The sequence below is a fragment of the Heterocephalus glaber genome, unplaced genomic scaffold (genome assembly GCF_053883595.1).
Source record: "Heterocephalus glaber isolate CG9 unplaced genomic scaffold, H.glaber_assembly_v1.0 deba00001457, whole genome shotgun sequence".
Taxonomy (NCBI): domain Eukaryota; kingdom Metazoa; phylum Chordata; class Mammalia; order Rodentia; family Bathyergidae; genus Heterocephalus; species Heterocephalus glaber.
The window spans coordinates 38704159-38727921 of record NW_028258305.1 but is presented as its reverse complement, the minus strand read 5'-3'; the positions used below and the strand labels follow the sequence as shown (position 1 = coordinate 38727921).

The 23763-nt window shown below is 41.8% G+C and overlaps 1 protein-coding gene across 1 annotated transcript in view; it reads right to left on the bottom strand.

Moving 5' to 3' along the window:
• Alk (ALK receptor tyrosine kinase) overlaps positions 1-23763 on the bottom strand; it is a 703900-nt gene that overhangs the window by 92671 nt on the left and 587466 nt on the right. Inside the window, exon 9 of the mRNA XM_004839247.4 lies at positions 14537-14706. Coding sequence (XP_004839304.1) covers positions 14537-14706 — 170 coding nt within the window. The remainder of the gene's footprint in view (positions 1-14536; positions 14707-23763) is intronic.

Below are 23763 nucleotides of genomic sequence, written 5' to 3'. Positions count from 1 at the left end.
TACCTGTACCCTGACCACATGCTCACAGCCTTATCTGGACGACCTAGTTCTACCAAGGCCTGCTCCTACAGGGTAGAGTCCTTTCCTGGGTCCTCCCTGAGTGCCTGGGGCCTGCAGGTGTGGGCTGACCTCCTCCTGGCTGCGTGCCCACTCCTCCAGGCCCAAACTCCATCGCACAGTTCCCTCGTATCATCGGATGATGGTCACCGGATGCCTGTTTTCGTTGAGATTCAAAGAAGAATTTTTTTGGCCATGATCACAGGTGTTTGAAAGAGGATACATTTCTGAGATAGAAAGTGGTTCCTTGAATCTTGATTCTTCTGCTTCCTGACTGAGTGCCTCTGGACAGATCATCTCACTACTCTGAGGCACTTTCTCACAGATACATTTAGGACTCTGAAATCTGAATTTTGATGAGTCTGATTGGGCACAAGTGCTTAGTTCAGTGAGAAGACGGTCCCTCCTATCGTCCTTTACAACCTCTAGGGGCACAGGCCAAGGGCTCAATGAGTCTCTGCCCTCCTAAGGTCCCCTCAGCCTTGCCAGCTGCTAGTGAAGCCAGACACTCTGTTCCCAGCTCCTGCACTGGGAGGGAGAGTTGAGCCAAGTGTGCCCAGGAAGGGTTTGAGCCCTGGGGGGAGAGGCTTGATGGGATTAGCGGGCATACTTTACCCTGCCTGGCCTCAAAGCAGCACTGTTTCCTCCCAGTTCAGAGGAACCGACTCAGCCTAACACTCACTCGGGGTGTCCAGGTCCCCCGCCTGCAGCTCTGGGAAGGGACCCTGGTGCGCTATAGCCAGTTAGGAGCAGACAGCACCTTCCACTTTTTCCCCGTGTGTGAAGGACTGGGAGTCGCTTGTAGTCTGGACTTGGAATCAGACTCACCACAGGGAGGGCAGGGAGGGCACCCCTTTCTGCCCTCACCTCAGTCTTTGGGGGCTACTCTGGGCTGTTTTTGGCTTGTGTCAGTTGATGAGGAATGAGCAAACCAGTCAGATCCTCCTGATCCTTCTGCTTTCTAACTCTGTACCTCTGAATCACTATTTAAGTGCCCCAAGGCAGAGTTTCTGAGCCACAGCCACTGCTTTATCCTGCAGTTCGGGTGGGAATGTCGGAGAGGAGGATCCCACATGGCAAGTAGAGGTGCTCGTTGGGAAGCAGAGAGCCCCAGCAGCTGTAGCTTTCTTGGGCCTCATTCTGTCCAGCTCACCGAGCACCCCCTGCAGGACCTCATGCCCTCCAGGCAACTGAATTATTTCCCTGCCAGCCTCCCCTTTGGATGTCTTTCTTTGAGATCTGGGGCTCCATTGCTTATTTAGGCAAGCCCATCACCTGGAACCATTTTGTGGATAAACACAAAGTACCCAGCCGATTGTCAAAGTTGGTGGCATTTCATGCTTCAGAGTCTTCACAGGATGCTGTCTGGTAAAGGGGAAGGAGAGGGAAGCAAGACATCTCTGGAGGAGCCGCTATATCCAGGACAGAACTCAGGGGCTGTTGGCTTTTCCTATCCACCAATGTGAGCAAAGATATGGCTCAGCTGGGATGGTTGCCAAATCCTCAGGTGTAAGGACAGAAGGGCCCTGGAGTGAGGTGCGGGGGGCACCTCACAAGCACACAAGTCCTAAAGCTAGGCAGAAAACCATGACTTGGGGTGCACCGTGGGACATGGAAAGTAAGCCTGCAGAGTGACTACAGCCTTAGGGTGGATATCATTGATGGCTCAGGCCCAGCTTGCAAGATCTTAAGTCTTAGCAGTGACTCATTGTCCCTCCCCCACATTTGCTGGATTCCAAGACTATAGACCATGGCAAGAAAAGACTCATTCAAAAATACAGAGGACTTTATGGATGCATTTCTTTTTTTTTCTTTTTTCATTGGTTCTTTGGGGTTTAGGTTTTTATTCTTTTTTCTCTATTTGCTTGCTGTTTTTTCTTTTTTCTTGTTTGTTCTTTTCTGTTACATTTATTTAATTCCATTAATTGCATTTTATGTTTAATAAGCTCTTTAATCTTAGATACTGTAGTTAACTCTGCTTTTAATTCTGCTATTAAGGCTGAATTCTTTTCTACTGTTAGTGGAGGTATAGTTGTTGCATTTAGTGGATATTTACTGTATGTCAATATTTGGTTTGTTTTTGTGTTTATATTATAATTATAGATCTCTTTTTCTGTGGTTAAGGTGTTACATTATTGCTTCTTATGGTATGTCAACATCTAGTTTGTCTTTGGCTTTATTGCTGTTGCTCATTTTGTTGCTGTTGTTAAGGTGGCAGTTACTGCTATTACTTGGGTTTTTCTGCATGCCAATATCTGGATCATCTTTGTGTCATTAACAATACAGTGGTCCATTCATGGATAACTGGGTGCTGGTCCAATTACACTGAACTCTCCCCTCAAAATTAATAGAGGGGGTTGGATCTTGGGGCAGAGGTAAAGGCCCTTAGGTAGCCACATGTAGAGTGCATCACTAAAAATTAGACACTAACTAAAGAGATCTCCATAGAAACAACAAAGTCTTTCTAATATAATTGACCCTCAAACCTCAGTATACCCCCCCACACACACACAAACACACACACACATGCACACACACACCAATAGAAACATGGGAAGACAAGGCAACAAAATACCTCTAAAAACTTTCAACTCCCCCAAGGCTGATGATTCATGAGATAATGATAGGGCAGAAGTCAAAAGCCACACAGCTGAATTATTCAGAATAATAAAAGAAGAGATAAAAAACAGATCAATGAGGTGCTTGGTGAGAGTATAAAAGATATAATGAAACAGATAACAGACTTAATAAATGAAACGATTAATGAGTTTACAGAAGACACTAATAAAAAGGTAGCTGAGGTAAACAAAATGGTACAAAGCATGAATGACCACTTTAACAAATCCATGAAAAGATAACAAACAGAAATCCAGGAGATTAAAATTTCTTTTGAAAATACAGGCAACAAAAGTGACTAATGTGAGGGCAGAGTGTCAGAACTGGAAAATAAGGTTGATGCTGACCATAAATGCAGAGATACCTTTGAAACGGTAAGAGAACATGCAAAAATGGATTCAAAAAGTACTAAATAGATGATGCAAAGAAGACTACTGTAAGATTAATTAGAATTAGTGAAAAATCAGAAGACAGTACAAATAAAAAACCTGTTTACACAAAAAAGCAGAAAACTTTCCAAATATGGGGAAACAAACTGATAAGTGGGGCATATAGAACCCCAAATAATCACAATCAGAAAAGAACCTCTCTACAACACATCATAGTTACAATCCCAGAAGTTCAACACAAGAACAGAAACTTAAAAGTGGTTAGAGAAAATCATTGAATCAATTATAGAAACAAACCCATTAGAATTACAGCAGATTTCTCCACACAAACCCTAAAGATCAGGAAAGCCTGGAGTGAAGTGTCTCAAGCCCTAAAAAAAAAAAATATAGTGACTGATTTATATTGCAAAAACTATCTTTCAAAATTGAAGGAGAGATAAGGTCTTTTTTTCCCCATTAAGTTTTTTGGCATATTTTAGGTATACAGTACAGTTACATTCCTCATTGGGATCTTGTACCTGTACATGATGTATCTTGGTTCTTAATTTTTCCCCATTCCTCTGCCCTCACTTCACCCCCTCCACCCCTTCCCTATTTACAAAGACTTTGTTTCCATGTTTTTCCTTTTTTCATATATTTTCTTTTCCCTTCTTTCCTTTCCCCTCCCCCTCCCACTTCCCCTACTCCTTTAGACATTTTCTTCCTATTTCACAATATAAATTACACATTTTTTTTGGTACTGGGAATCGAACTCAGGACCTTGCGCTTGCGAGGCAGGCACCAGAACCACTGAGCTAAATCCTCGGCCCTAAATTACACATTTTGATTCTTACTTACACCTTTAGTTTTTCACACCAGAGAAACTATTTGGTATTTACACGTGTGTCCTATTTATTTCACTTAAGAGTATAGCCTCAATGTGCATCCACTTAAATATAAATGTCTCTAGTTTCTCATTCTTTATGGTTGAGAAGGAGAGATAAGGTCTTTCCATGACAAAAAGCACCTTAAAAAATTCATGACTACCAAAACAGCATTTAAAAAATTTTTAAGGATATCCTAGAAAGAGAAAATAAAGCCAACAATGCCAAAAGATCTAATAGAATGAATTCATCAGCAAGGATGAGCAGTTAAGCAGAAGGAAAAAAAAAAAAAAGGAATCAGCAATGGCAGGAATAAGTTAATACCTTTCAGTAATAACTCCATGTGAATGGTCTCAATTCCTCAGTCAAAAGACACAGATGGGCAGAATGGATCAAAAAACAAACACAACAGTATGCGGTATACAAGAAACATATTTAATCCACAAAGAAATTCATAGACTAAAAATCAAAGAATGGAAAACAATATTCCATCCAAAGGAACCTGAAAATAAGAAAGAGTAGCTATTGTATTTCAAAGTGGACCTCAAGCCAAACTGATCAGAAGAGGCAACAAAGGTCACTACATATTGGTTAAGGGAACAATTCAATAAGAAGAGATTCCCTAGAATCAAACAGCAATGCCAGTACATACCAGAACATATGAGACACAATGAAAGCAGTCCTAAGAAGCTGTGAATGCCCACATCAGAAAAAAAGAGGAAGTCCAAATAAATAACTAATGGTGCATCTCAAAGTCCTAGAAAAACAAGATCATCCAAATCCGAAGCTTGTACAAGGAAGGAAACATTAAAGATCAATGCATAAATTAATGAAATTGAGACTAAAAAATGAATCAATAAATCAAAGAGCTGGTTCTTTGAAAGAGTAAACAAAAGAGACAAACTCTTAGCCAATCTTACCAAAAAAGGAAGGAAAAGATCCATATTAATGCAATTAGAAATGAAAAGGATGAACTCCCAACAGACACCACCAAAATCCAGAAGATGCTTGGCAACTACTTTGAAAATCAATAAATTGAAGAATTTAAAAGAAATTGATAGATTCCTAGATAAATATGAATTATCAAAACTGAATAAAAAGATATCAAAACTGTATAAAAACCCTGAGTAATGCAATAACAGGCAATGAAATTGAAGCCATAATAAAAATGCTACCAACTAAGAAAAGTGCAGGACTTAATAGCCTCACCGCTGAATTCTACAAGAACTTCAGAAAAGATCTAAAACTAATACTCCTCAAACTCTTTAATGAAATGGAAAGGGAAGCAGTACTCCCAGAGTCATTCCTGGAAGCAATCATTATCCTGATTCCAAAACCAGAAAAATGACTCAACCAAAAAAATTAACTATAGGCCAAACTCTTTAATGAAGACAGATGTAAAAATCCTCAAAAAGACACTTGCAAACAGCAAATTATCAAAAAGATCATACACTGTGACGAAGTAGGATTCATTTCAGAGATCTATAGATGGCAAATCAATTAACGTAACAAACTACATAAACAAAAATGACACGATCATCTCAATAGATGCAGAAAAAGCATTTGACAACACCCACCATCCATTTATAATAAAAACTCTGAAGAAAAATAGATATAGAAAGTCTTTATCTCAATTTGATAAAAACCATCTATGAAAAACCAAAGGCCAGCATCATATTAAGTGGAAAGAAACTGAAAAGCTTTCCCTCTAAAATCAAGAACAAGACCAGACACTTCTGTTCACTATAGTTCTCAATACATTAGCCACAGTAATTAGACAAGAGAAAGAAATAAAAGGGATATGGATAGGAAAGTAAGAAGATAAATTACCGTTATCTGCAGGTGACATGATTCTCTACACAGAAGACCCCCCAAAACTCTATCAAAAGATTCCTAGAATTAATAACCTAATTCAGTAGTGTAGCAGGATACAAAGTCAACACTCAAAAATCAATAGCATTCCACAACTTGTACTCAAATAACAAGCTCACTGACAGAGAAATTAGAGAAACAAACACCTTTCACAGTTGCATTAAGAAATATGACTATTTAGGAATTAATCTAACCAAGGAAGTGAAAGACCGCTACAATGAAAACTATAGTACTCTGAAAAAGGAGATCAAAGAGGATATGGGAAAATGGAAAGATACTCCCTTTTCCTGGATAGGCAGTACCAACATCGTCAAAATGTGTATACTTTATTTCTAAAACTTTTATACAAATTTAATGCAATCCCACTCAACACACCAACAGCATGCCTTACATAACCAGAGAAAGCAACTCTAAAAATCATATGGAACCAGAAGAGACCTAGAATAGCAAAAGTAATTCTGGGCAACAAGGGCAAGGCAGGGGGCATCACAACCTCAGACTTCAAGTTATACAGCAAAGTGACAGTGATAAAAACAGCAAGATATTGGCAGGGGGAGACTTGTGGATCCTTTAAATAAAATAGAGGATGCAGAAACAACTTCAGGCACGTTCAACTACCTTATCTTTGACAAAGGGGCTGAAAGATAGTGTCTTTAACAAATGGTGCTGGGAAAACTGGCTATTCACACTGCCAAAGATTAAACCTACACCCATATCTCTTATTATGCACCAAACTAAAATCAAAATGGTTCAAAGATCAGAATGCTAAAACAGAAACAATGTGCTAGAAGATAAAATACCTAAAATTCCTGAAGACATAGGTGTGGGAAAGGATTTTCTCAGCAGAACTCCAATTGCACAAGAACTAATACCAAGAATCAACAAATGTGATCACATCAGATTATATCACATATATATCAGTTTCTACACAGCAAAGGAAATGACCAACAGAGTTCAGAGGCAACCTACAGAATGGGAAAATTTTTTGCCAGCTATCTGAAAGGACAGAGAACTAATGTCTAGAATATATAAGTAACTTGAAAAATTTAGACCCCCTAAAATAAAAAACCCAATCAAAAAATGGGCAACCAAAATGAATAGACACTTCTCAGAAGTAAAAATGGCCAATAAATACATGAAAACCATCTCTGGTCATGAGAAAAATATAAATTATAACAACACTGAAGATTCTATCTTACTCCAGAACAAATAGCTATCATCATGAAATCAAATAATAACAAACTATGGTGAGGCTGCAGGGAAAAAGAATCCTTCTACCTTATTGGTGGAAGTGTAAACTAGTACAACCACTAGGGAAATCAGTAAGGAGATTCCTCAAAAAACTAAAACTAGAAATTGCATTCAACTCAGCTATTCCACTTCTACATATCATCTCAAAACAGTTAAAGACATCATAGTATGATGTTACCCATATTTATACTGGCACAACATATAATCATTAAATCTTGCAAGTGCTGAAATATGTCCATCAACAGAATAGATAAAAAATGTGGTATTTATAAGGAATGGAACACGACTGTGCAATGAAGAAGGATAAACTTGAGTCATTTGTAGGAAAACAGATGCACCTTGAGACCATAAAGTTAAATGACATAAATCAGACAACCAAGCTTCAATATGACATGATTTTTCTTATATGAGAGATCCAAACTATACATAAATTTAAGAGCAAAATAGAATATCATAAGAAACAGGGAGATGGATCTTTAGCAAAAGAGAAGAGGACCAAGAGATGGAGGGACAGGGAAGGAAGGAGTGGAGGGATGAAAAAAGAATTAAGATGTGGGATGTATAAGTACCAACTCTCAGTGAGGAACGTGACCATTATTTACTGCAGACACATACTGAAAAAAAAAAGAGCCAGAACCTATGCTCAGTTTTGGAGTGGGACCATCTGGTGTAGGAACTCTCCAGGGCTGCTAGCATGGTAACTTGAAAAGACACATGGGTTGGGGGGCAGAATGGTCTGGAAGGAAAGGCATGGAACCCTCCTCTTCTGGCACTGCCACTGCCCCTGGAAGCCGGAGGGCAGAACAGCCCCAAGAAGGGTCATCAGGAATGGTCTTCAGCAGTAAGCGGTAGGGATTAAGACAATGGATTTCAAGAGGTTGAAGGGAAACAGATACCCAGTGAAGTGAATAAGACTCATGACCTAAAATTATCCAAAACCACAATGTTTTGTTAATAATAATAGCTACCATTTACCTAGTTTTTTACTACTCACCAAGTACTCTGAATCATTTCCTCAGGCAGTACACAAGGAGCAGACTAGCTTAAGGGGAAATCACTGATCCTTTTTAGCCCTTGGAGTCTTCACATAAAAGAAGGGATTAATTGGAGTATATACCTCATGGGACTGTTTTAAGGATGAAATGAGATATTGTATGTTAAGTACTTGTTACAGTAACAGGCGTGAAATAAGCACTCAACAAATGCTAGTTCTAATCATCATCATTTAAAACTCTTCAATGGTTGCAAGAGAAAGCTGTGATGCAGTTTTTGAGAAATATGAATGAAACACAAATTTTTCAGGGCCATTTCTAGACCCAACAGGATAACCTAAAATCTCTGGATTTCCCACTCACTAAAATCTATCACTCCTCTACACAGGCAGGAATGAATAATGAAAATGCTCCTCCAATGCTTTTCTCACCTCAGAGAGATGCTACACAAAGAGTATAGTTATCAGTAGCACCCCATATAATAACATGGGGATTCTGTGAATGATAAACAAGGATTGAATAGGAAAACAAAATCTTGGCTCTATGGAGTTTCTGATCTAAATGCATGAAGACATAACTCTTGGTTTAACTGATCTCGCTTGAAAGACACATTTGTGAAACACCACTTGTCGATTAGGACAAAGAATGCAAAAGGAACAAGATATCTAAATATCTCCAGAGGGGACATTTTTTTCTTGTTAAATTATGTATATAGTGTACAGCTAAAAGCCTTCCTAATGATAGTGCTGGGAGTGCAGCCTACACAAGTGTGATAAGTTACGTCTATGGGACTATACAATTGCAGTGATTTATGGGACATGATTTGATCCATGGTATTTCCAGATCCATCTCATGATGAGTAGCTTCTGCTCTGTAAGCATGCCAAAGCTTAGGATGGTGGAGGAGCACTGTGCTTAGTCTAGCAAGATAAATGATTATAAAGAGGAAAGCTAGAAGTATGTCTTTGCAAGAGATTGACAATTAGAATAAGGGGGAAGAACTTGACTTTCTTTTGAGAAAACGTACATTTAATTCGAGTAGAAAGAATGACAAGTGAAGGGGGGTGGTTATGAACTGGGGCAGAGAACGAAGAAAAGTACAGTAGTTGTGTGAGGTGGTTGTCAAGTAATGACATCATGTTTAAGCCCCATTATGGTTTGTATCTAGATGTCTCCTAAAGCCTCGTACACTCATGGATGGAGTTGGGGGAGGTAGCTGGATCATTAGTGTGTGATTCTGGGATTGAGGGTGCATGGTACTGGATCGATCCCCTAATTGTTTTACCGTAGTTCTGGTGTGGACAATGGGGAGCCTCACAGTGGGTGTGGGTGGCACCACCCAAAACGCTTATATCCTGGATGTGATAAAAGGGAAAGGCAGGCTTGCTGCTTCCTGCCAGCTCTGCAAGGACTATTTATTTCTCAGTGATGCCCCTCTGCCATGTGCCACCCTGCCTTGGAGCCAGAAAATTATGGACTAAAACCTCTACAAAGTGTGAGCTGAAATACACCTTTTCTCCTTTAACCTGTGAGTGTCAGGTATTTTGTTTCAGCAACAAGTAACTAAGACAAGTACATATCAAGCCAATATTTGAATTGGCGTTGTCCTTCAAAATTACCCTGAGAACATGTATTTGTATTCCAGGGGTGTTGCTACTGCTCGAAACATCTTGGGCACTGCTCTTGGAAATTTGTCTCATTATTCTTTACCGTATGGTTGTAGAGTTGCCATAATTTCATAATGATGACTATTACATTACTTTTGTCACATTGCATGTTTGTAAGTGGGCAGAAGGAATATCATTCTGAGGACCAAAGTTCCCTGCTGCCAGCTTTTTAAATATCTGTGACATAGTCACCGAGTCTTGCAGAAGGACTACTGCACGGTAGGAGGAATCTGACTACAGCTCCTTTATTTCATGTGCTCAGCTCTAGCTCTCTGCTTACTAGTAATAGGACACACAATTAAGATCAAAGTCTTTTAGTGACTCCGACAAGACAGTGGCCACAGACAAAGAAAGAAAAGGTACTAGCAAAGTCCCTAAAGTATGATAAACACTATTTTGGTTCCTCCGACAAGACACAGATGTTGCTTTGATATGCAGAATACTCTGCAGTATAAATATAAAATGATTTTATGTCTTTGGTGAGACACAGGTTAAGCAGAGGAAGAATGTTACATAGGTTCCATCAAGTGAAATTCTCATTTTATTCATTTGGACCATAGAATGAGGTATGAGGTATGATCACAAAATATGATGAACATTTAAGTTAGCAAATTATAACAGTAAAAGACACCTTTCCATTTATCCCCTTCAAAAATCCCTGTTGCTTTGAACACCCTTATTCCATTGTTCTTGCCGTTTTTTGAAGCAGTTCTGAAAGTTCTCTTTCATCAGTGCCTTTAGTTACATTGTTGTGGCTGCCTCAGTGTCCTGAATTGATTGAAAACATTTACCTTCCATGATCCTTTTCACTTTGGGGAAGAGCCAGAAGTCATATGGGCCAGATCTGGTGAATAAGGTGGCTGAGGATGCACTACAATGTTTTTATGAGCTGGCCTTTCAGCTGGATGGCACTTGGCAGTAGCATTCACCGTATTTTTAAAATCATACTTTGTAAAGATGCTCATGAAAGAGCACTTTCAGAACCACTTCAGAAAGTGACAAGAATTATACAATAAGTGTGTTTGAAGAAAGAGGGAGTATTTTGAGGGGAAGTAATGGCAATATGTCTTTTACGTAATAATTAAAAAAAATTTAAACACACAGAAAACTGTTTGATCAGGCTTTCTCTTGATACTTTGGGCTACCAACACAGATTTATTTGGGTATGCTATGTGTCAGGCATGGTAACAGGTTTAGAAGGCAGTGATATATATGACCGCAGAAGCCATGAGAAGATACTGTAAGTATATATGTAGTAGTCTGGAGGCCTGGGGAGACTTTCAAAAAGTGAAGTAAAAGTGGTACTTAGAGATAAGGGAGGTAAAGGAAGAAGATTAAAGTGGAGAGAATGGCAGGTACAAAAGCTTAAAGGCAGGAATTTTTAGTATAGTAGAGCTGAATGGAAAGAAATTCTGGGTAGAGTGGAGAAGGAGAGTGTTATGAGAAGGGGCTGGCAAAGTTAGGATTGGACAGATCACTCATGGGCCAAGGTAAAGATCTTATTAAAGAGCTTAGAAGGCACCCTAAAAATAATAGGAATTCAAGAAAATGATTAATGTTTCCAAAGACTATTCATGTAGTGTCCAGGGGCTACGACTAGTGTCTTCAGCCTAGGAGCTCTTTAGGAATAACTTACAAGTCCTGATAAAGCTCCCTTTAAAAATGTTGAAATGAAAGTTGGGGAACCTGGGAGCAGAGGTGGTTTGGAACAGCATAGGGTAAAGCCGTCACTTTTGAGGCACAGGAGGGGAGCTGTCCACAAGGCAGGTTCTGAATAGAGGAACCAGGAGCCGCTTAAGGGAGCTTCACTGGAGGGAGACAAGAGGTGCATAGTGTCAATGCCTACCTCAGGGATGGGAGGAAGGGAGCGGAACTTTGTTGTTCATCTATTTTATTTTTCTCTTTCTGTTACTCATTTGCTTACTCTACTTTCTCCCATTTTCTTCTTATGGAATCCAGGCAGCTATAGTTCATTCTTCCAGAAGGAAGAGAGAAGAATGTGCTTCTTACTCCTCCTCCACTAGTGACTTCTCTTTGTGAGATAACAACAAATTCATACGAATCTCATCTTTATCTTAGGGTTGAATGACTGGTTCTTATTACAAAATTGCCCACTCTAGACTTATCTGAGACATTGGGTGGGGAGATATAATTGAACTATAGTTATTATTGATTAAGCATTTAGTGTATGGAATGAAGTTCACCAAGCACTTTATTTTCCCAAACCTATGAGGAGACTGAATTATTTTTGTTTTATAGAACATGACTTGCCTTGGAAGAGCAGAGGTTTTGATTTGTGTTATTTGTTCAGTAAGTTAATAATGAGGCCACATACCAAAGGTGTGAGGATGAAAAATTCAGGACATAAAATTCATTGATAGCTATGATGCATAGAATCTTTTGATAATCATTTTATTTAGTCTGATAACAATCCAGTGAAATTGTATGATTGTTATCACCTCGGATTCCAGGTTCCCTGATTTCTGTTCCAACATTTTAAAAGGCAGTTTTTATCAGGGCCTAGAAGTTAGCCTAAAGAGCTGCTGGGCTGTCAAAACTAGTGATGGCCCCTGAGAATTACATGAATGATCTCTTGAAACATGAATCATTTTCCTGAAGGAGAAAAATATGAGAAGGGGGTGGTTGGACATATCACACATGGACCTAAGTACAGGTCTTACTAGAGTCCAGAAGGCACCCTGAGAATCTCCAACTTCTTGAGGCTCAGAGAGGTTAATAACTGGATGAGCCGGTTCTATGTTTGTGACGATCTGATTCTAAAGCCTATCCATTTCCATCCACAGAGCTTCTTGATTTCCGTGGAGCAGTCACATCTACATTTTAGTTTGATTTTAGCAAGTGAAAACCTCTGGCCTTATTTCTCCTGCAGTTCTATTTGCCTTGGGTCTCACTGCCTCCTATATTACCTCCAGCTCTGGTGGGAGGGGAGGCCCTTGCAGCCACAGAGCAAGCCAGTGCCATGCAGGTTCCCTGTGTTCCCTCTTGTTTTCTATAACTGCACACTTATCGGGTCATGAAGCGTCATCCAACCAAGCTGGCCTTTGGCTGAATCCCGACCGGACACTTTGGTTTCAGTATCAATATTGAAAGTGTCAATCTGGTAACGGCCTGTAACAGGGAGGAGGGAGGCTGAGAACAAAGTCTTCCTTACATGAAACTCTAGCTGATGCGAGTGAACACAGTCAACTTTTTACTTGCTTTAAATCCCCTGGAGTGGCTATGAAAGAGAGAGGACTTGCTGGATAGAAAAGAAAAAAACCCCTTTGATTCATCTGAATTAATTTTGCATCTCCCCGGAGGGAGGTTCTGGCATCACGCTCATTTTCTCCCTCCCCTGTGCACAGCCCTCACAATCCCAAGAGCACAAGACTACTCTGGGGTGGGTAGCGTCCACTTTCCCTCTCCTTCCACTTTAATGCAATCCATTTGTCCTGGGGTTACTCAGCCTCGGTATGTCCATGGGCTTTGATGTGTAACCCATTCACATCTGAAGGAGTAAGTGGACATTCAGTAGGGACGGTGCCTTCTTCCCATGACAGCAGAGCTCCTGTGCCAAGCTCTGGGGGAGGGCAGACTCTGTGAGGTGTAGGTATAGAGACTGAAACCCAGATTCATATCTACAAAGCCACATGCCAACTGGAATCACGCTCCACTTTCCCTCCAGCCCTTGGCCCTCAGTTTTCAAAGGTAGATCCACCAGGATGATAATTTGCATGTTTTAGGAGACTAATGCCAAAGCTACTCTGAATTACTGGATTTTATGTTTAGCCTATAAAAGATGTGTTTCCTTGATCAGTCCATTTATCTGTCTCCCTTATAGAAACGACTCCTTTTTGGTCTGGGACAGGTCAGCACCAACCATCTGTATGACCCAGCAGAGCATCCCATGAGTGCTTCTGTAGTATGCTTTAGGCTGACTGCAGGTGGCAGAATAGAGCCATCCTGGGGAGACAAGTAGCAGCTGAACCCCTCAGGTTACTATTCCATTCCAGAGCCTGCACAGTTAATGATTTTCTAGCCCAGTCCTTTCTGTTAAAGATGAGGAAACAGGCTCAAGGAAGTAAGGACCTTATTCAAGGTCACAGGGGTCATTAGTGATAGAATCCAAATAGGAACCAGGACCTTTGTAGGCGTTCTCTTCTCTTTATTGAAGAATTTGCCATCTCCCTTCATCAGGCTGCCGCAGGACCTGGCTCAGCAGAGCAGTGGACAGAGGGTCATGTCTGGGTGTCAGTTCTGCCCCTGGTGCCCGTGTGCAGGCCTGTTACTGCTTTGATTTTCAGTTTCTCCCCTTGTAAGAGGACAGGAATGGACAATTGATGATAACACCTACTCTACTTATCTCAAAGGAAACTAATGCATAGGTAAAAACAAAATGCAAGGAAAAAATAAAATGTCCAATGAGGAAAGTAAGGAGAAATACATCACATAAGAGAAAATGCTACTTACAAATAGAGCTCAATTATTATTGGGGAGCAATGTGTCTCAGTGTTAGTTCTGCCTCTAGGTAGATACTGGAGGTGGCCAATCAGGCCCAGTGAGAGGGGAGAAGATGCATGCTCGTTAGCACCGTGATTCCTTGGAGTATGTTGTGATCTCAGTGACCTGCAGGAAGTGTGCATGTCCACATGTGTGTGTGCGTGCATCTGTCTAGGGCAGTGGTGGTGAGACCACGGCATGCATGCTGCAGCAGGCAGTTTGTATCACCGAGAGCTCTAGAAGGTTCACCATCACTGGTCTAGGGTAAAGCGCACAGGAGGAAGGAAGACATGGCAAGAAAGGGAGGAGAGGGAGTAGGTAGAGGCTCACCTGTCAGACACATTGAGGAGGGGAAGCACTGTCCGCTGCCACAAGCTCAAGCCTTCATTGGTGGCCTCGTGCCAGACCATCCTGCTTTGCTCCTTCCCTGTTTTGTTCTCCACCAGCACCAAGGACACGTTTCCCCTTAAGACTCCACGGATGAGCCAGGACATTCTGAGCTGTGAGGGAGAGGACAGCCAGAAGACAAGGTGTCAAAGTTGACAGGAAACCTTAGATCTCCTTCTTGGAACTCTCAGTTGATGCCTGGAGGATTTTTGCTCCAGACTCAGCTGAGGTTGGTCCAGTGGTGGCAGGGGCACCACCTGATCTCATTCATTGCCTCCCAAAGTGCCTTTCATTAAAGTTCAAGGAGCTGAGAAGGGACAACCAGTGGGCAGTTCTGGAGCTTTGCTCAGGTTGATGATATCCTACATTTCTCGAGTCTACTTGTGAGGCAGCTAAGTGGGGTATTCAATGAACTCCCTAAAGATCAGAGATTTTTGTCTACAGCCCCAATTCACATTGTGACCTTATTCAAGTGATTATTTTAGTCTTAGTGATTTAGGTATAATAGATTTTTATTCTTTCCCCAAATACTCTAATAATCTTACTTACACAGTGCCATGTCATGTGTTTGGTAACTGAAGACTATGACTTGGTAGGCAAAGGTTTGACAAAAACCTGCTTATAAAGATCTTTTACTATGGTTGTCTTCCAGAATGAGGAGGCCAAAGGAAGCTATAATCATGTTTTCATTGTGTTTTTATTAATGGTTTCCATGCCATTGTTCTCTTGAGCTTTGAGAGGGAACTGTAACGAATAATCTTTCAAAAGAAGTTGAAATACAGTCATGTTCAGAGGCAGAACTACAAACAAGGTCTCTGATCATTTTGTTTCAAATAAGAGGTTGTATGTTTGATACAAATAATCTATACACAACACCTAAAACTTAAGGCAACTACATCATATCTCTCCCCAAAATATCCCTATTCAGATCCTTAAATAAAAATGTCCATTATAGAAAGGATAAAGCTGGAGTTCTATTCAGCTACAGTACCCACGTTCTCTGGCTCTCATAATTTGAAGACCTGCTTCTCCTAGTTCCTAACTCTTGGTTGCCTTACAGTTTGATTGAAGAGGTTAAGTACCACAAGGCATGAGGCCACATCTACGCCTCAGAGTCCCTAGGGCTGATCTGCTTAGGAAGCCTGATCTAAAACCACAGCCTCTTCACTTTTGCTTTTCCCATTTCCCCTTGTCCACCTTTGAAACCTCCCAGGATAATTGGGGGTCGCTTGGTTTTCTTCTGTGTCTGGATGCCATGATTAGAAATTTTAATCCTATCCTTCCTTGCTAACTTTAATCTCTCTCACCCTTCAGCCCATGCCATGTGATGTGCCTTGCTTGGGATCATACCTGACATATGTTTCTCTCCTTTTTCCCTTTGGATGGAAAACACTGTGGATCTGGACTCGTACAAACGCAGACTGTTGAGCCTCAGTGGCCTGGATGACTAGTGTCGTAGTCATACTCTGTGGACTTCCACATTTGATTTCTGGATACACGTAGTACAGTAGGTGTTTCAAACACACCTTCCAACACTGCTGCTTACAGCTACTCATCCCCAAACCCTGATCTATTAATTTGACTTCCACTTTACTGGGAGAAAGATCTACTACAGCAGTTACAATCTCTGCGAGGTAGCTCTCTAGCTTGTTTTCTCCCTGACCCCACTGTGTAGCATAAGAAGCATCTATTTACCCACCCTTTCTCTTTCTTTTGTGTCTTAGAGGAAGGTGCATCTTTCAATTTCTTTTCTGTTAGTTCCACCCCATCTCACCTCCCCAGACCCTTGCTCTTCCAGTTACTGTCCTCTTTCCTTCAGCTGCTTCAGTCTCTCTATCTTCTGGCTTCTCATCTATAAAGAAGATCAGATTCCACTCACTCTGGCAAACTATCCTTTATTTAATTCTGTTAACCCCTCTGGCTCACAGCCATTTCTGTACCTCCATTCAGAAGTTAAGATCTTGGACAACTGGGATGTTACTGCTGCTTCCATTGCCTGGCTGCCTCTTCTCTTTTGAAATTCCTTCAATCTGGCTTCTACCTTCACTTCCTCAATACTTTTAACAAAGTAAGTCTCACCAGGTCCTTTATAATTTATTTCCAAACTCTCCCTGTGGCCTCCTAAAGTGCCTCTCCCTCTCATTCTTTGTCCCTTCTGAATTCTTTTGTATATCTCAGTCACATTTTCCCGTTTATCACAGTCATCTGTGACTCACAGCTCAGCAACCTCCAATAGTTTTTCATTCCCTATTGAAACATCAAGACAATAACATTGTGTATAATCTAAGGAAATCAACTTTTTAGTCATTCAATAAATACTTATTGAGGATTTATGCTAACTCCATTCTAGCTTGGCCTAAGAGCTCCAGAATTAAAGAGATCTGGATTCAAAGCCTGTTTTTGACACTTTGGTCAAGGTATTTAATTGTTTTAAAGCTTAGTTCCTCTTCCCTAAGATAGGAAGAGTTTAATCTATTTTATAGAGTTACAGTGACTATTAAATGAGGCAATAGACAGTGTAACAAAAAGTTAAAAAGTGGTTTTGGCCGAAGCACTGAGATAGTACATAGCATACTTCAAAGCGAAGTGTGGGAATGCAAGACACAGGACTTTCAGGACAGGTGGGTGAAAACAGGTTACAAGGTTCATGACCTCTTTTCCATAATTTGGATATAAAAAGCAGATGTTTTGATGAGAAGTTTTGGAATATGCTTCTGGCAAATCATGAGCTCTGTCTCATCCTCCAGTTAAGAAGGCAGATGGGGCAGGGTTTTCGCCTCATCCCGTCAAGGGAGAATGCATTTACGATCCCACGTGGAGCACTTGACACTTATCCCTTGTATTTTGGGGAGCACAGTGAATGTGTGTCTCTCTTCTACCTGGAAAAATCAGAAGTTTGAACTAGGGGTTGGTTAGCTGCTGTAACAGCAAAACAGGCGAGGTGGCAGCATCGGGCGCTGGGACAAAGAAGTGCATGAGTGTGGCACGTGGGCTAGAGGGGAGCATGTGGCTCATTTTAGAGCTTGTCCAAGAGGGCTGTGTGGAGGGTAAACAGACCACAGCAGAAAGAAGCTGCTGGTATCTTGAGATGCCCACTGGTGGATGGAGGTGGAAGTGACTACCTGCAATGGCCATGTATAGGCTCTAGTCAACAAGAAAGACTCCCAGCCACCGTGGCCGTGGAAGTGGCAAGGAGAAAGGTAGATCTCTGAGGGAGCCGTAGATGTGAGAAGCAGTAAGCCGCAAACACTTGTCACAGCCTGGAGATACTAATGCCCGATCAGCACAACAGTACCAGTCAAGAAAGACTGTTCTAGCTCCCCTTACTTCTCTCTCTTCCTGTAGTGTAGCCCCGAAGGGTCAGAGGTCAACAAGTGGCAGAGAGGAAGAGAGGCTGGTGGAGAACCAGAGAGGCCACTGACCTGATTTCCTGCCGTCCATCTGCAATCTGCCAACTGTGGTGGGGTCGGGAAGGAAGAGAAGCCATGCCTTGAAGTAAGGCCGAAGTTCTGACTGGTTGGCCATTTGATTACTAAATAAGCCCGTGCCTTTGTTTCAGGGTGAATAGAGAGGTATGGAGTGGTCTGATCAGCAGCATCTGGCAGGGTTTTTACCCAGTAGCGCACTCATGGGAGTTCCATGTAGGGGCTTCTCGGACTCCCCCACACCAATACTTATACCTGTCTTGTACTGTTTTGCTTCTGTGACTGTGCTTCTTCTATTTTCTCTACTTGCTCTTTCCTTCTCTCCATTTAAAAAGAGGAAATCTATTTCCTTTGCAGAAACCCTTCTTCCCAAAATCATTCTTCCCAGAATTGACTTTCTCTTCCTCTGAAGTGCTATGACTGAAGCTGCCAGGGCCCTCATGAAGTGCAGCCTTACTGCCTGATCTTCCCTCCCTGCCCTCCCTCTCTTTGGGCCACAATGTCTTCCAAGGCAGAGACTGTCTTATTTATTTTGTATTCAATGGCTGTCAGGTGAAGACACATGGTATGGCTGATCAGTGTCAGAATAAAAAGCTACACATACATAGGCAGCTGCTCCTGTTGTTACCAGACTTCCCTCTCAAGGACAGTAAATCATCTTTCCATCCTGTGAAGCTCATTTGTACTTTCCTGCATTCTGGGGGCCAGGTTTCAGAGAGGGGGAGAAGACCCCCCATTTCCCAGTCCCCTGGCTATATTCTAATCTTCCCAATTCTCAGCTGCACGTAGGAAGATTTCAGTTTGAGGTAGAGTCTGCTGATGGGATGAGCATGTCAGTGGAACACAGCAGTGATGTCTATGCTGGGACCATGGGCCAGCAGGCTGCTGAACTGGGAGCGTGTGCTCCACAGTTACAGCGCACTAACTGTGTGACCTTAAGACTACTGCTTATCTCCCCCGGGCCTTTATTTTGTTATAGAAAAACTTGTGATCATAACCATACCTTCCCTGTCCACTTTAAACAGTAGTTACAAAGACTAAGCGAGTTAAAGAATTTTGTGAATCTCTTGGTGAAACCAGTAGTTTTCAACCTGGGTTCCCAATCAGAATCATCCAGGGAGCTTTCCAAACTGCCCATGTTTGGGCCCCGCCCCAGAAACTCTGACTTCAGTACCCTTCGGCAGGTTCTGGGCATCAGCAGGCTTTAAAATCCCTCTGGGCGATTCTAAAGTGCAGGCTGGGTTGAGACCACCGGGGCGACAGGGTTACTTAGGGCAGTAAGTAACCTGGCCCTATCAGTGAGGGGTCCATTTTCATCTTCGACTTGGAGTAAAAAGCCATTCTTAATCGCTAAGAAATGGCTTATAATGTGCCCAACCGCAGCAAGGTATAGAGAGGGTGCTTCTCCACATGGGGCTGTCACACTGGCTCCAGACAAAAATTGTGAACAACCCACAAATGAGCGACTCTTGGGCTGAGAGTAAAAAGAAATGACCCGAGACAGAACTCTCCTCTTGGACTGAAGGGTAAGGTTCTCACTGGTTTCTTAATCAGGAGAACTGGATGACTTAGGTGAAGTGTTATTGAATCTCTCTTGTTAATTATCTGTGTCTAAGGGCAGAGAAAACTGTGACCCTAAAGCAGACGGCAGGCTCAGGTCCCCTTCAAAGACTTCTCTTCGCTTTATCCAATCTGAGGTGGAAGAACCCTTCTGACAGCATTGTATGTAGATACGGGTGCCAAGGACATCCAGTCTGATCTTGACAGGTTCCACCCAGAGCAGGCACAAAATACTCTTGGAATCTGACCTTAATGCCTACTCCTATCTGGGTGGACTATGGCATGTGAAGTCATTTGTTAATTCACGACTGAGTACCAGAGAGTTGCACTAAGCACTTACACGGTCTCATTTTATAGCCACAGCATCCCTGCACATACATATTATTCCCCCCATTTTCAGAGGAAGAACCCAGGGCTTAAGGAGGCCCACATGCTGCAGACCTGGAGCCCAGGCTAAGCTCTGGGCTCTGTCCACCCCACCTGCAGTGCTGCATGCACCCAATTTAGTATGGTGGTCCTTGAAGCTCTGGGGCATATTGTGAAAATTTTCTAGAACCTTGTTGCTCAATGTGGTCTGGGGGCCAGCAGGGTTGGCATCCCCTAGGAACTTATTAAAAACACAGACCCAGGCCGGGCATTTAGCTCAGTGGTTCTGCCGCCTGCCTTGCAAGCCCAAGGTCCCGAGTTCGATCCCTGGTACCAAAAAAAAAAAAAAAAACAACAAAAAACCCAAAACGAAAAAAACCCAAAACAAACCAAAACAAAAAAACCCCCACAGACACACCCCAACTCTACTAACTCAGAACTTATATTTTAGCGAGGTCTTATCTGAGAAATACCTTCATGGTGGAGGGTTCAGGGAGACAGATGGTGGGTTTGAAGCCATCTGCAGCCACTGTCTCTGCCAAACAATTAGCAGTTGTGGGTGTGTGTTCACACAAATGTGAGGGGTTTTATACAAATCTGAAATTATATTTATGGGAAATCATACTTGTTGGAGCTTGGGACAATAATGCTTTTGATACTTCTGGACACATCTTAATAAATATAGGTTACCAGCGGCAGATTTTGACTAATAAACTCTTTGATATGCAGACAGCAAGTGAGACAAGTGAGAAGAGACAGCACCAGGGGCACGCCACCGGCAATTATATCTCCTGGCTCCAGCTGGCCCGTTCACAAGGGCCTTTTTCTCTGCCTCTCGGTGGGGCCTGATAGACTTTCCAATTATGTGGTACCAGCGTTTGTCATTTTATTAATTAAAGTCCTGTATGTAAAGCAGGAGCTGCATTGTGGCCAGGACTAATGCTATTATTCCCCTCATGGCCCTTTCCTCCTCCAGAGGTAATTACTGCAATTTTATGTCTAGAATATGCTCTGTGTTTGCTATGCGTACCTTGTGGCAGCTGCAGATCAATCTCTTGAACCCATAAAAAAATACCATAATAGGATATAGGCTGAAAAGAGAATCAATGGTATCAAATAAGTGTCTGTACTGTATGCAACACTCCCAACTGTAGGACATGCTGAGGTGGGGGTTGCTGTCTTTCTTCCAATTTCTGCAGAGCTGCAGGAGTTGCAATAGCAGTGACAAAACCAAGGATGGATGCTCCAGTGTGAATTTCACATCAATAAAGGGAAACACCTTTAAGCAAACAGAGATGCACAAAGATGAGCTTGTTTAGGGGAGAGAGGTGACAGGTATCTTGCATGCACCACACACTGAGGCCAGCAGAGCCTGGATGACCAGTGTTAGAATTGCTATCGGGGGCATCAAAGCAAGCTTTTGATGAAGGCTGAGGCTCTTCCTTGGCTTAAGATGCCACAGGGTTGTGACTCTGGGTGTCAGTTTATAATTTTTAGGGTGCTCTGATTTCAATGTGGTATCTTATTAACTTCAGTGGAGAAAACTGACTCACTGCAAAATCCAATGTTTTTGCTCACCATCTTCTAATTCACCTGGAAAAAATAAACACCAACTCTCTAGCTATAAATTGTCTAATGAAAAATCAACCCAACACAGCAAGAAGCTGGCCAGATGCAGACTTTTGGATAACAAGGTAATAAAATGTGATGCTGGCGAATACTTGAAATGCTAGATGCCTGGTCATGTAGGAGGTTTTTTAGAAAGGCCTTCCTGAAGATACAACCTCATGTCTTTCTGAGGGATCACACCAAAGCCAGGGGACACCCAGTCAGGGACATTCATTTACCCCCATTAAAAATATGGAGGCAAAACAAGAAGTTTGTATGTGAAAAAATTAAAAACCTATGATTTCTGGCTGGTGACATTATGGAGCTATAGATGTCTATTTTCCTTTATTGGATCTTTTCTTTCTTTTCCAATTTTTTTTTTTTACCATTAACACCAATGATTTTTGATAACTAGAAAAAAACTATAAAATGAATTTAGGATATACAACTATTAAAACATGCTTATAGGGCCAGGGATTTCGCTCAGTGGTTCTGCCGCCTGCCTTAAAAGCACAAAGACCCAAGTTCGATCCCCGATACCAAAAAACCAAAACAAACAAAAAATGACTCTGAAATATTAAAACATGCTTATAAGGAATAGTACTGATATACAAAATATAAAAGTAAATATAGAGAGACGGCATAAACAGTTATATAGTATGGTACCAAATTTATACAAACTCTTATCTATGGATATACTGTACTTGTCTGGAAAGAAATGTGCCATTACATAGTAGGGGTTATCTTTGTGGGGAAGGATTGTGGGAAATTTCACCTTTTTGTTCATAACTTAGTGTATTTTCCTAATGTCCTACAATGAACATAGCCATGAAAAACAATAAATGCTACATTTAAAAAGGCAGTGAGGAAAGATTATGATGTTACTGAGAAGAAGGAAAAGGGAATGCTTCTTTTTACCCACTCCGGAGAGGGTTGAGATCTCTTGGCTCAGCAAGAAAAACTATACAATAAACTTAGGGGCCCATAAATAAAATCAATACATTTGAGGAACCGAGGGCAGCTGGGAGCTTCTGAGGGACAAGGTGATTTAGGCTGTTGGCAGAGCATGGGCTCTGGAATCAGAAGGAGTGGTCTGGATTTCATTTATTACAGAATATCTCAGAGCTCACTGTCTTCATCTATAAAACGGAGCCTGTAGGACTCTGCTTGGAGATCTATGGTGGGACTTTAAACAGACTCTATGAGTGGAGGGCCCAGCTTAGGAAAAATAGGTTAGTTCTGTTCTCTTGAATTGGAAAGGGTAGGCAGGGGACACCATATTACACACAAACAGTTCACAAAATAATAAGAAGGGCCGGGGATTTAGCTCAGTGGTTCTGGCTCCAGTCTTGGAAGTGCAAGGTCCCGAGTTCGATCCCAAGTACCCAAAAAACAAAAAAACAAAAAACCAAGAAGAGGCTAGAGATATGATGGAGTGAAGTAAACCATTTAAAAATTTTCAGTCTAGCTGGCCATGATGAGCACACATGTGATTCCAGCACTCTGGGAGGCTGAGGCAGGAGGATCTCCAGTTCAAGTTCAGCCTGGGCAATTTAGAGATGTAGCAAGTTTCTGTCTTAAAATTTAAAAAAAAATTTTAAAGGGCTGAGGATGTAGCTCAGTGTGAAGACCATAGGTTCAATTCCCAGTACTGCCATAAAAAGAATTAGTCCAGTTTAGTATCTTCCAATTTTCTTAGAGAATAATCTTTGGAGCTAAGGAAAGAAAAAGATGACCTTTTCTTCTGAGTTTCAGTGTAATGATGTGATCTTGGGCAAACAGTCTTGTTTCTCTGTGCCTCCCGGTTTCTTCATTTATACTGGAGATGGTGCTGAGGAATTGCTTTGCAATCAGTCCTCTTGCTGGAAAACAGGATCCACTCAACGCGATGAAACTGTTGAACCTTCTTGGACAGCCACTGGGAATAAAGTGGACTCGAGGAGGCATGTGAGTGTCTGCAGATCCCAGAGCCCCCAGGAGTGTCCATTCCCTGACAACTCTCGGGGGGCCTCACGAATGTGCCATAACAAAGGCCAGTGGAAGCCATGAGGGTCTGTGTTTAACATGGAGCTTTTGAACCTGACCCAAGTCGGTTCCAAGGGCTGAGGAAGATTTAATTCACAACCCTGAGCCTTGACAGTAATTCTTCATATGTCTCAGTTTCATCATGTAATGGGGGAGGTATTAATTTTGCATGGCTCAAAGGTATTA